The 12,552-nt window shown below is 37.4% G+C and overlaps 1 protein-coding gene across 3 annotated transcripts in view; it reads right to left on the minus strand.

Annotated features, from left to right (window-relative positions):
* FCHSD2 (FCH and double SH3 domains 2) overlaps positions 1–12,552 on the minus strand; it is a 252,443-nt gene that overhangs the window by 195,620 nt on the left and 44,271 nt on the right. For all 3 annotated transcript variants that reach the window (XM_067533183.1, XM_067533185.1, XM_067533184.1), the window contains exon 3: positions 1,698–1,743. In XM_067533183.1, the coding sequence (XP_067389284.1) occupies positions 1,698–1,743 (46 nt within the window). The remainder of the gene's footprint in view (positions 1–1,697; positions 1,744–12,552) is intronic.

The following is a 12,552-nucleotide window of genomic DNA, read 5'->3' on the forward strand; positions in this document are numbered from 1 at the left end:
ATTGCTGACCAAGTTGCAGGTCAGGATCTGCTCCCGAAGTCCATAGGCTGTTTCTTTTGTCGTCTTAGGGTGAAGGAGAGAGATGGAGAGGGAGAGACAACTTGGGTGTTTTTGCCCCTCACTTTTATAGGTCAGTCACCCTTTAAAATGTGTTTTCCTGAGGGTTACTCCTATATAAAGTTCCTTCCAGCTGTGAGGATGGAGACATGAAGTCTCCTCATGAAAGAAGTTTCATGCTGTTATTTGCTAAAATGCAGATTTGCCTTGACTGCCTCTTGCTGTTTCAAGGACCTTGTTTACAACTTATATGTAAATTAAGGTACACACATTCCTTTGTTTAAGACATGCTTGACCAGTCCTAACTAATCAGGGCTACATGGATTTGAACATATGCTACCAACACTATTCAGTGGGAATGCATAACTTTACATATAATGTTGCTACACACATTTCTTCATGATATTATTCACCAGTGAGCTATTAGTTTTCAAATGATGCTTCACAAGGCATATTTTGCACAAAGATTATTACAGTGGTGTGTAGGGTCTGAATACAGGGGTGCATTCCCTCACAGGGTCTAAATCTCATTTTTGACTGTCAATGGAATTTAGAATCCTAAATGCCTCAATCCCTTTTGAAAATGAAATTTAGGCTCTTAAATCAGTTAGGCTTTAAAATAGCTTTAAAAATGTGGGCCTAGAGCATTAGTTAAAAAAAATCCCAAGCCTCAACACAAAATATATTGATCCTGTTATTCAAAAATTGTTATAGTGCATCAAACTGAGTGTAACTGCCGAAGTGATCAATGACACAGTAATGTAATGTCTAGGATATCAGTGAATACTCGGATAAGCATCTATATCTATTGATTTTTAACAGAATCCAGAGCTACTGCATTAGTTTTCAGTTTGTGGATATGCACACAGATAATTGTTAGAACATACAACAAAAGACTTACCTAAACACAACATTTATGAAATAAAAAAGGCTTTATTTCCATTTCGTTCCAGGCTGAGAACATGTATGCAAGATTTCAGCATGAGTAAAATTTGTATGGTAAAGTTTTAAAGTCTGAAAAATTAGCCTCTGCTGTGATTTACAAAGTTCACAAATTAAACCAGCAGCTACTCCTTGTCCCCAAACCAGAATCTGACAAGAGGGAGAATCAAAACCCACTAAATCAATACCCACACCACTCTTTACCATGCTTCTCTTTCACCAAAAGCCTGGATAAAGAGATAGGCCTTGCAGAATGCTCTTAAGATCACCAGGTTTGGGCTATTTTGGACCACAGGGAAGTAGGGTCTAAACAAGCCTATATGTAACACAATGATGATGTTGCAATGATGGTGCTACAATGACTCTTCACCTATTTCCTCTAACCAATTTGATTCCACTAATTATACAGCTTCCATTCTGACCCTGGGGAACAGTTGAAAAAGTTGCTGTGGACCAATCCCAAGACCAACAATTCCTCCCTAGATCTTCCCAAGTCAGACTTCAAAGTAGGATACAGCATAGGCAGAGATATCTGATCCAAATTACAGCAAGAGCTATTTTGTATTTCCTGATCCACAGAAAATAGACAATGTAAAATGCACAACAATGTTGCAGGAGATTTCCTAATCAGTTCATGTTTCCCTACATACAGAGAACAATTGCTTAGACAATAAAGGCAAATTTATCCTAGGACTTACCTGTGCATATTCTCTCTCAATTGCAGCTTTCTTCTGACTGAATGTCCTAAAAAAACAGAGGGAGAAGTCCATTAACATGCACAGCGGTATACTATAAATGCAATAATTAAAAAGGGGTTTTATATAACTCCCGTTCAAATGCACCATCAGGCAGCCTTTATAGCCAAGAGAAGAGCTAAAGAAAAGAACTTCACTGTTTGACAATCGTATTGTAACTGCCTTGCAACCACTGCATGTGGACACCAGAGATTTAGAACTTCTTCCCTCATGGTCCATTTACTTCATTAAAATCTCTTCAACTTTACATTGGTTTAACAGAGAACAAAATTTGGCCTTCATGCATCTGAACTTTTTTGAAAGTAATCTCTCTCTGACTGCATCTGAACACACTAAGCCAGTGTTTCTCAAATAGTGTTCCGCGGAACCGTGGGGTTCCATGGGCTGAGTTAAGGGTTCCGCGAAGAAGTGGAACCGCGCCGCCGAAATCAACACAAATCGCGCGCCGCCGAACAGCTGATTGCGCCGCCGAAAACTGCTTACAGAGCGTGCCGCCGAAACCAGCCTACACCGCGCCGCCGAAAAGGGGAAGATTTCCTGGACTTGTCGGCGGAGGGTATTGCATGGCCGCGCAAGGGTGCCACGGCAAAATATAATTGAGAAACACTGCACTAAGCTAATAGTTATAGATGGAGGACTCATCTCACTTAAATGCACCACCTTCACTCAGGAAAGTCTTGATTTAGCAATTGGTGTAGCTGAACTAGTATGGACCCACTTAGCTCAATTGGTTTAAACCCTATATGCCCTTCTACACTTAGGGGTCAGTACTGGTTAAGCTACACCAATTGCTTGCCACAGATTATCGAAATGAGGCTAGTCCTGAGTGTAAGTGAATGCCAAGTATTGTTGGTTTTAGAGAGGGACAAAGGAACAAAGACAGTAGAAGAGTCGGTATATTTCATTTCAACACAATCTTGCTATATTATCCCATGGTTTACACCAAGGCATTGTGGGTCAAATTCTGACCTTTGGGCTCAATATAAACCTGGAGTAATTACCAACACTTCAACTGAGTCGCGTCAAGTTTACACCAATGTAGCAGCAGAATTTGGCACTATGATTTTATTCAATCATGTCCTGGCAAAAATGAGATTTGTAAAGCTTTCAGTGTACTCTTGAATTATAAAAGTCCAAGTCTGATGCAATCTTCTTGTAGAATATATTTAAAAATAAAAAAACTATGCTGCCCTCTCCCCTCTAAATATAGTAGGTTTCTATACCCCTTAGCACAAGGAGAACAAAACTACAGCAGCACAAGGAAAAGGAAGAATGGTTGAACCATAGCTAACCCTCCTCAGATTTATAACTATCTAGGTGTATCAAACTACCATAGCACAACTAGGAGTCTTCAGTCATTTTCTTTTTACCCTCAAGCAGCCAAGCATAGGATTTTCTTGATCTGCATTTCCAGACATTTAAAACGATCTTTTTCTACTAAGATTAATACAATATGCACAAAATATTTAACCTGAATTCTATTTAAATTAAATTGACTGAACAATAATTATAGGGACAAGCTAGAAGTTAATGTAAATAGAGTAGATGCTTGTTTCCAGCAACACCTTGTAAGAGCAACCATCGTTTTACAAGCAACATTTCCTCTGGGAACACTTTCCCTACTGTGAATTGTCAACTCTTGCCATAACAGTAACAGCCGGTTAGGAGCAACAAAGCAAAATGGTACTGATACATTGCTACTAATGAGCATCTATTGTATCCTGTTAGAACATCCTATAAAGTTTAAACTGGAATGTAAAAACAGAAAAAGCACCAATGGTGCTTTCTATTCCTTCCCACTCCTCCATTATGCCCATAGAGCACATTGTTAGAAGTTCCATATTTCAGATAAGGTGTAAAACAGAGGTCCTGACCAACTGTAGTAATTAAAAATCTCATGTAACTCTTTTCAAGAGTAAAGATATTATTAGCTCTGAAAGCCTGGCCATATTTCAACTCTGGTTATCACATCCTGTCTACCTAAATTTCCCTGGCAGTTTCAGCTGCATATAAGTGACTCCATTTTAGAACTAGGTGAAATCATCCCTACATATTGTTTATAAAGTTTTTTAGGATCCTTCTGGATGAAAGATGCTACATAAACATAGTACAGGTAAGGCATTATTATAGGTGACACTGAACCAACATACTTCAGTAGTTCTTATCAAAGCCCAAACTTCCAACTATGATAGCAATCATATCTAAAAATGCAATATTCTTTCAAAGAAACCAGTCATTTTGGGAGGTGCAGCTGACTTCAAAAACAACCCTGTTACAGGAACTGCTGAAAACTATGAATATTTATGAGGTAGTGGGAAATAAGCTACTGTTTTTAAGCCTTCATAAATATAGGGGGTAAACTTCAAAAGCAAGAGCAAAAATGCACGATTACTAGTTTCTACTCCTCAGGAAGCCTCATTTGAAAATTAATAGTCAGATCTAGATGTAAAAAAGGGTATATGCACTATAGTTCATTCTAAACTGAAACCCACTGTTGTGGAGTAAGTACAAAAGGATGTTTGGACTGAATTTGAGTTGTACACTGACAAACATTGAAGTCAGTTTTCACAAAGTGGTTGTAATCTCTAGTTTGATGGAGAAAAAGGGTTGTGTACAGTAGTGGATATATATATGCAAGAAACATTTAAAAGCAATTTTAGATGATATTCCTTTCACGCTCTACATTTCTATGATTTTATTATTCTAAAATATTTAAGTCACTTCAATATAAACATATTTTATACCACTAGAGTTCAATTTACACAGTGATTATATTTTTGGGTTTGTTTTGTGTTTCCGTAGAGTTGGTGAGAAAAGAGCAAATATCTGAGACTGACAACAAAAGCCATTTGTGTTCCTTGAAGTTGGTGTTCTCAAATTTCTCAAGAGCAAAGAACCTCTGCTAGGAAATAAAACAGACTGACTGACAAAGCATTTGATGTGTTCTTACCTTGACAAACCTGACAATTTCCATGTATACACTTGTATAATGTCAAGGGTTTTATTTTTAACCTATTCTCTATTCAAGATGGAAGTTTATGTGCACTTACATTCCACAAGAGACTGTTCAGTATTATGTTAATAAAACCAATTTTCAACATTGTGAGAAAACCTTTTTTTTTAAAAACAAGCTAGTTCCTTGCAAAAAGATAGATGTAATTGGGTAGTTTTTTAAAAACTGGTATGTATTATCAATTACTATTTTTATGCATAAGGCTACACAGAGATTTTAGTTGGGCCGGGTGTAAAATCTGAAGTTTAAGCACCTCACTCCCTCCCATCCCCACAACCTTCCAAAAAAAATTAACCCTGAGAGGAGGCTGCGGGGGGTGGGTGGGTAGGAGGGCATGTGCTTGATAGCAAGCCCATACTGTACTCACCACATGTGGGCAGCTCTCACCCCTGCAGGCCTGGGTCCAGATCCTCACTCTAGGTGTTGTGAGCCCGCATGCCAGATGGCAGAGCCACTTGGTTTTGGAACAGCAGCACCTTCATTGCAACAGAGGTGCTGCTGGGTCAAATTTCAATGAGTGGCATTGCAACCCAGCATGTGGAGGTCACAATGTCACTTATCTTTGGGGGGTCCGCTCAAATGGAGGCCCACAGCAAACTGCCCCTTTCCCCCTCCCCACAGACAGCTCTGTTTATGCACCTCTCAAGTAATTGTTACAAAAGAAAGAAATGTTACAATTGAGAGCATATTTTTAAAAATTTCTTTCAATTACTTTCTTTCTGGATTGTGATTCCTATCTACAAGTAAAGTAAGACTTAGCAAGTAAAGCTCAAATCTGTCCTACAAACAGTAACTCTTGAAGTATACTCTCTTCTGACCTTAGTCCCATTAACTTTAATAGGATTATATGCAGAAGCAACCATACACGTGAGTACCTACTGCAGGGTCAGGCCCTACATTTGTCAGAAATAAGCCTCGTTTAAATTAATACGTTAATACATTCCAAATTCCTGTAGATAAAACAACAGGATTAGCACACCTCAATTCAGTAAATACACAGTAGCTATGTATCATAGAGTTGTGAACATTTGCAATTTTATTGTATGATATTTGCCCCAACTCATGGAGTCATGTTATTGTAAAGAAATCTTAACTTTCACTTTAAAAAAAAGTTTCAAGCCTGCATGGTTAAGAAGAAAAGTATGAAAACTACCTTTTGGTTTTTGAGCCTTTAAAGTTAAATAAAAGAATCCAACATTTATTCTTTTACAATTCCCATGATTTTTAAGTTATTCTCATACTTTTTTGTATCTGGCTCATGATTTTTTAATGTTTGGGATTAGCAATACTTGGAGAGTTGAAAGAATCCTTCCTGCATTTTATATTAGTCTATTTAACTTAACTTTAATAACTGCCCCTCATACTCATTTTCAGAGCAAAATGATATTACTAACAAATTATCTTTACAAGAAACAAAAAGTGAAATATTCTATTATGATTCTTATTTACTGACATCAATTAAGCAAAAGTGAATCTTTGACAGCAGTGACTGTTGTACTGGCACCTAAAATCCATATAAAAATCAGTCCATTTTTTTTAATTATTACTGTAATAAACCACCACTTAAACATTAAGTGCCCTCGGATTATTCTTCCTCCAAAACCAAAGCCTGCAGCATTACAGAGTTAATATAGGTATAGATCTTTGTACATTCTCCAATGGATACATAAAAAGCCAAATTTTCTACACTTCCATCAAGAGTGAGTGATTTGTATGTGACTGAGTGTTTGGAGGCAAAAAAACAGTGCTGTCCTCTCCAACCGCCCTCCAAAATGTATTTCTTTCCTTCTAGGATCCACCTTTCACAAACCTATCACTTTTATAAATTCTCACACTATTGAAATTTTTCATTTGCTTATTTATAAAGATAAAAACCAAAGTACTAAAATATCTGAAAATGGAGAGAGTTGTTTTTTATTCTATTCTATTTTACCTTTAATTGGGTACATATTTTGCATCCCTAATAACATTTAAATAGTATCTCAGTTTTAAAACAAATAGCTATCTTTTTTCTCTTGATATTTTTAATAATGGAATCCTCCTCAATGGTAATAAAGCTATAACAATAACTATACTCTCCTATTGCAATACTACCAGACCCATTGTTTTATTTATCAAATTTGAGTCCCACCTGCCACTTGAAAGATGGTTCTAGAATTATATTGTTGCAGCAATATTACTAGAGTACCAGTTAGGCCAGTGAATCTCCTCTAATACTACAACCTGCTCCATTACACTTGTGTCCACTTGAATTGTGTGTTTTAAGGCTCCAGATCCACAATAAATACGGAATTGTTCACATTTTAAAATGATTAGGCTGTGTCAGAACAGACATTTAAGGAATACTATAATTGCCAATGTCATCTGATCACATAATAAATAAGGATGTGTTTCTTTCACAAACAGATTGCATCGTGAAAAAAGCTGACGTAGTTATAGTGTAAGTGCTGATCTCAAGTACATTGATAAGTTAATGTTTCATGAATGATGAAAGTTCAAAAATGCCTAAGTACATCTACTAAAATGTTATTTTATCTGAATGGAGAAAAAAAATGTACATAGTAAAAGTGTCTCCATGCTCCTTCACATATAATTATGTGTTACAATACACAAAGAGCCAAATTTATACCTGCTGTAAGTGAATGCATCTCCCATGGAAGTCTGGGACAAATTAGGGAGTGAGCTAAGTAATGGTGTAAACTGCATGTGGAAATTAAGGCCTGTGAAAGTGTATGTAGGATCAGGGCCACATCTACCCTACAGTAGATCACATCTGTAGTTCACGTCTATCCTACAGAGCCTTAGCCAGTATAGCTGTCAGCACAGCTATGCTGGCAAAGCCCCCCAGCATAGATGCAGAGTAAGCAGGCAGAAAGAAGCCAGCACTAGGGTTTTGCCAACATAGCTATGTTGGCATGGGGATGTGATTTTTTTCCCCACACTCCTAGTATACATAGCTATATGTGCAAAAAATGATATTTTAGACCTGACCTGACATATTGACAGAATGGAAAGGGTTAGAGAGGTTATAGCAAGTAAAGCAACTAACAGGAGGAGAGAGGCCTGCGCTTTCCATTCCCCTCACCATGTAAATTATACTCAGTTTGCACAATTATTCTTTTTTTGGCCAGTTTACCACCTCATGTTAAACTTGCTTATTTATGCTATGCCTACATCCCCTCTTGAAAGAATGCAAAAAGCCATGCTATAAGAGAGTTACTAAGTAAATCATAGATATTACAAGATTTTAAGGTTGTTTATTAAACCAAATTTATGAATTTGCTGGTTTGAAAGTGTTTCATATTTTGTTTCCTTTTAAAGTAACAAAATGTTCTATTAAAATCAAGTTTGGAAGTTCCAAATATACAAAGAGCTAAACATTAAACAGAATATTCCTTCAAATTTATATAAATCAAAACATTTAAAAATTAACAGTAATGGAAAATTTCTAGAGTGTCACAGTAAAAAATAGCCTGATTAGATTTCTGCAATACAGGGGACAACAAAATAACTTGGTCCTTCTGATCTTGTTTCTGTAGTTTCCTGCAGGGTATTGTAAGAATCTACAGAACTTTACCTACTGAACTTAGGAGTAATTTTTTTTGTAGAACAGTATAAATTCCTGCAGTTTATGCAATTTTTCAGCAATTACTGCTGCACATGATATAAATTGTCTTGTGCAATTAAGGACAATGTGTAATTTTATTAACCCTGATTATTTTTGAAACACCCAAAAGGGTATTAAGCATTTCACAAAACGTACCTGGTATTACTGAATGTTATCTGAGACACCCCACAAATGCTGGAAATAGCAAGAAATAGCACATGCAGCAGGCCAACCCCTGAAGCAGCTGGAGCTCAGCAGAGCATCAGGACACCGAGCAGCTGTATTCTAACACCATCATCCGCCAGGAGAGAAGACAAATGTCTTCCCCTGGATCCCAGGGGTTGGTGGGTAGAAAGAGCATGATCCACCACTGCTCAGGTTACTCTTGAAGGTCCCCTTTCTCTTCATTTCCTAGGGGTTCTTCCCTCCCCAATTTGACATTGTCCTGCATTATAAGTAGAGGCAAAAGGACTGGGCCAATGTCATTTTCACTCTCCTGCACCTGCAGCCTGCTCCATGACCCAGTGAAGTCAATGAAAAGACCCCCATTCATTTGCATAGGTATTGGATTGGACTCCAACTTGAGGAAGCACTATGCAAGCAGGAACAGTTGGGTCAAAATTATTTTCCACGTCTGGAGGGAGGTAGAGGAGAGACAAAGTAGAGGTAAGTAAACAGGGAGAGAAGAGAGTTTAAAAAAAGTAATTTCTGAGGAAGCTGCAGACTGACTTGAAGCATTAAAACTATTCTGAGAAGACTTTTTGCAGATCATAAAGGTCAGTTGAAATTAAACTCAGTACATCTGCTTGCACATCCTATTTCCATTACTTCTCAGTCTAAAATTCACTTGAAATGATCCCTGCTGCTACCTGTTTTGAAATGTAAAGCAAGGGTAACTGAAATTCAGTACAGTATTGGTCTGGTGTAAGATTTTAGAAGGTTACTGCAAGAAAACAATACAAACGCAACAAACAAACCAGTCCCATAACAAACATCTGAAAAGGAACCAGCTGAGCAACTAATTGAAATATAAAATCATGTCCAGAAAATTTAAGGGATAGTAGCAGCAACAGCTTATTTATTCCTACCCTTTGTTTTCTCTCTTTTAACCAGTTACTGATCCAGGAGAGGACCTTCCCTCTTATCCCATGACTGCCTACTTTGCTTAAGAGCCTTTGGTGAGAGACCTTGTCAAAGGCTTTCTGAAAATCTAAGTACACTATAACCACTATAGATCACCCTTGTCCACATGCATGTGTTGACCCCCTCAAAGAATTCTAGTAGATTGGTGAGACATGATTTCCCTTTACAAAAAACATGTTGACTCTTCCCCCAACAAACTGTATTCATTTATGTTTCTGATAATTCTGTTCTTTACTATAGTTTCAACCAATTTGTCCAGTACTGAAGTTAGGCCTACCAGCCTGTAATTGCAAGGATCACCTCTGGAGCCTTTTTTAAAAATTGGCGTCACATTAACTATGCTCCAGTCATTTGGTACAGAAGCTGATTTAAATGATAGGTTACATAGCACAGTTAGTAGTTCTGCAATGTCATATTTTAGTTCCTTCAGAACTCTTGGGTGAATACCATCTTGTCCTGATGACAATGTTGTATAATTTATCCCAAAACCTCCTCTAATGACACCTCAATCAGGGACAGTTCTTCAGATCTGTCACCTAAAAAGAATGGTTCTGGTTTGGGAATCTCCCTCACATCCTCAGCCATGAAGACCAATGCGAAGAATTCATTTAGTTTCTCCACAACAAGCTTTATCTTCCTTGAGTGCTCCTTTAGCATTTCGATTGTCCAGTGGCCCCACTGGTTGTTTAGCAGGCTTCCTGCTTCTGATGTACTTTAAAAAAAGAGTTTGCTGTTACTTTTTAAGTCTTTGGCTAGCTGTTCTTCAAATTCTTTTTTGGCCTTCCTCATTATATTTTTACACTTCACTTGCGAGTATTTATGCTCCTTTCTATTTTCCTCAACAGGTTTTAAATTCCACTTTTTAAAGGATGCCTTTTTGCCTCTAACTGCTTCTTTTACTTTGTTGGTTAGCCATGGAAGCACTTTTTTGGTCCTCTTACTATGTTTTTTAATTTGGAAATCCCCCATTATTATTGAGTTTTTAAAATTTTTATAGCTTCTCTTCCCTGAGCATTTTTCATCCTTGGTCAGGTAGCATTTCACTTGTGTTAAGAAATTGAGCCTCTATTATGGTGTCTATTATGGTTATGGTATTATGTATTTTAAAAGTTTCCATGCAGTTTATAGGGATTTCACTTTTGGCACTGTATCTTTTAATTACTGTTTAACTAATGTCTTAGTATTTAGATCCATTTGTATATAAGCACTTAAAAAATTGTCACTTTTTAGCTGTCAGCCATCATGGGATGTAACTGAAGGGGACTCATTTTCATTTGACTGTTTCTCATCAGATCCTAACCATATTTTATCCTCTTCATTTTTGTGTAATAGATCCTCCCCTTTCTGAAATTAAATGTTACCGTGGTGGACTACCTTGGTGTGCTCTGAGACCCCCCCTAACTGGCCTTGCACGTGGAACTGGAACATTTAATAAAATACCACCGTGGAGGTTCTGAACTTCAGTCTCTTACCTAGCAGCCTAAATTTGATTTCCAGGGCCTCTCTCCTATCCTCCCTTATGTCACTGGTACCTACATGTACCACAACCACCAGCTCCTCCCCAGCACTACACATAAGTCTGTCTATATGTCTTGAGAGATCCACAGCCTTCGCACCAGGCAGGCAAGTCGCCATGCAATTCTCCCGGTCATCACAAACTCAGCTATCTGTGTTTCTAATGATCGAGTCCCTCATTACTATTACTGTCTTTTCCTAATAACTGGAGTTTCCTCCCCTGGCAAGGTATCCTCAGTGTGAGATGATACCATGACATCAACTGGAAGGAGGGTCCCAACTATGGGATTCTTTCCCTCCGCTCCAGTTTGATGTTCTCCTTTCCTGACACCTTCATCCTCCTCAACAGTACAGAAGCTATCATACCAGACCGGGGTGGGATCGCTCTACGGTGTCCTGGAAAGTCTCATCTATGTACCTCTCTGTCTCCCTTAGCGCCTCCAGTTCAGCCACCCTAGTCTTCAAGGCCTGTATGCAGTCCTTTGCAAAAAAAACCCAAAAAAACTAAGAACTTTAAAGGTCACAAGGATCTGAACCTCAATTTCATTTTATCCAAAAGACAGTATCTCTATTACGCCATTGTACTTAGCTCACTCTGAGGCATTGATTCAAAAACAAGAAAAAAAATAGTGCCACATACAGAGTTATAGTGAATTAAAACATTTGGGGAACTTTTACAAAGAATATTCCTTACACAGTATTGTGTTTAATGACTCAAGAGGTCTTTTCCAGGTCCAGTATCTGATTCCACACAAAAATCCCTTAAAAAATAAATGTTGGTTTGGAAGAAAACACTGACATTTCCTTTTAAAATAAATTTTCAGGTAATTAAAGTGTGCTGTATAAGAAAATTTACTTTTAAAATAGTAGATTTCAAAAACTATCTTGGCAGTGGGTCTCAAAACTGGAAAATCCCAGTTAAAAATATAGCTATCTTAAATTACTATATTCAGAATACAGTTTTACATTATAACATGCAGTACAGCCTTATCAAAACTTTAAAGCAACAACAGTTATGGACTGTTTTATCTTAATGGCTAAAAGCTTAAGTGTTGCTACTTTAAACTTATGTTTCTTTTCCATTTTTAAAAGAAAAATAGGAAATTTTTAATTGCAGTATCTTAAATACCTTCCCTGAGGATTTTTTGTCTCATGTATACCTTTAAAGTATCAGTTTGTATTTTAATTCTTTTAATGGGTCTTGAAAAATCCACTTTTCTCTGACAAGAGGATGCTTATCCTGTCAGATGAGAGGATGTACATATCAATTTCTGCAGAATTTAAGCTTTAAAAAAATGTCTACCTCTTGGGTGCAAAGATAACCTTCCAAACACGAACAAATGCAATGTGATTTCCCAAGTCTGTGTTCGGAATCAGTGCCATTGCTGCTGCTGTTTCCTCAAGCCTCACCAGTATGAAGTTAAGAAAACTCTGGTCATTTTCCACTACTGTGATTCAGAACTGTGGGCAGCAAGAACTGTCAAAAATCATGTCAATTTCACTCTGCTAAAACCCAGGAA

The sequence above is a fragment of the Emydura macquarii genome, unplaced genomic scaffold, assembly GCF_026122565.2.
Source record: "Emydura macquarii macquarii isolate MOO-44397 ecotype Brisbane River unplaced genomic scaffold, CSIRO-AGI_Emac_v2 contig_3328, whole genome shotgun sequence".
NCBI classification, from domain to species: domain Eukaryota; kingdom Metazoa; phylum Chordata; order Testudines; family Chelidae; genus Emydura; species Emydura macquarii.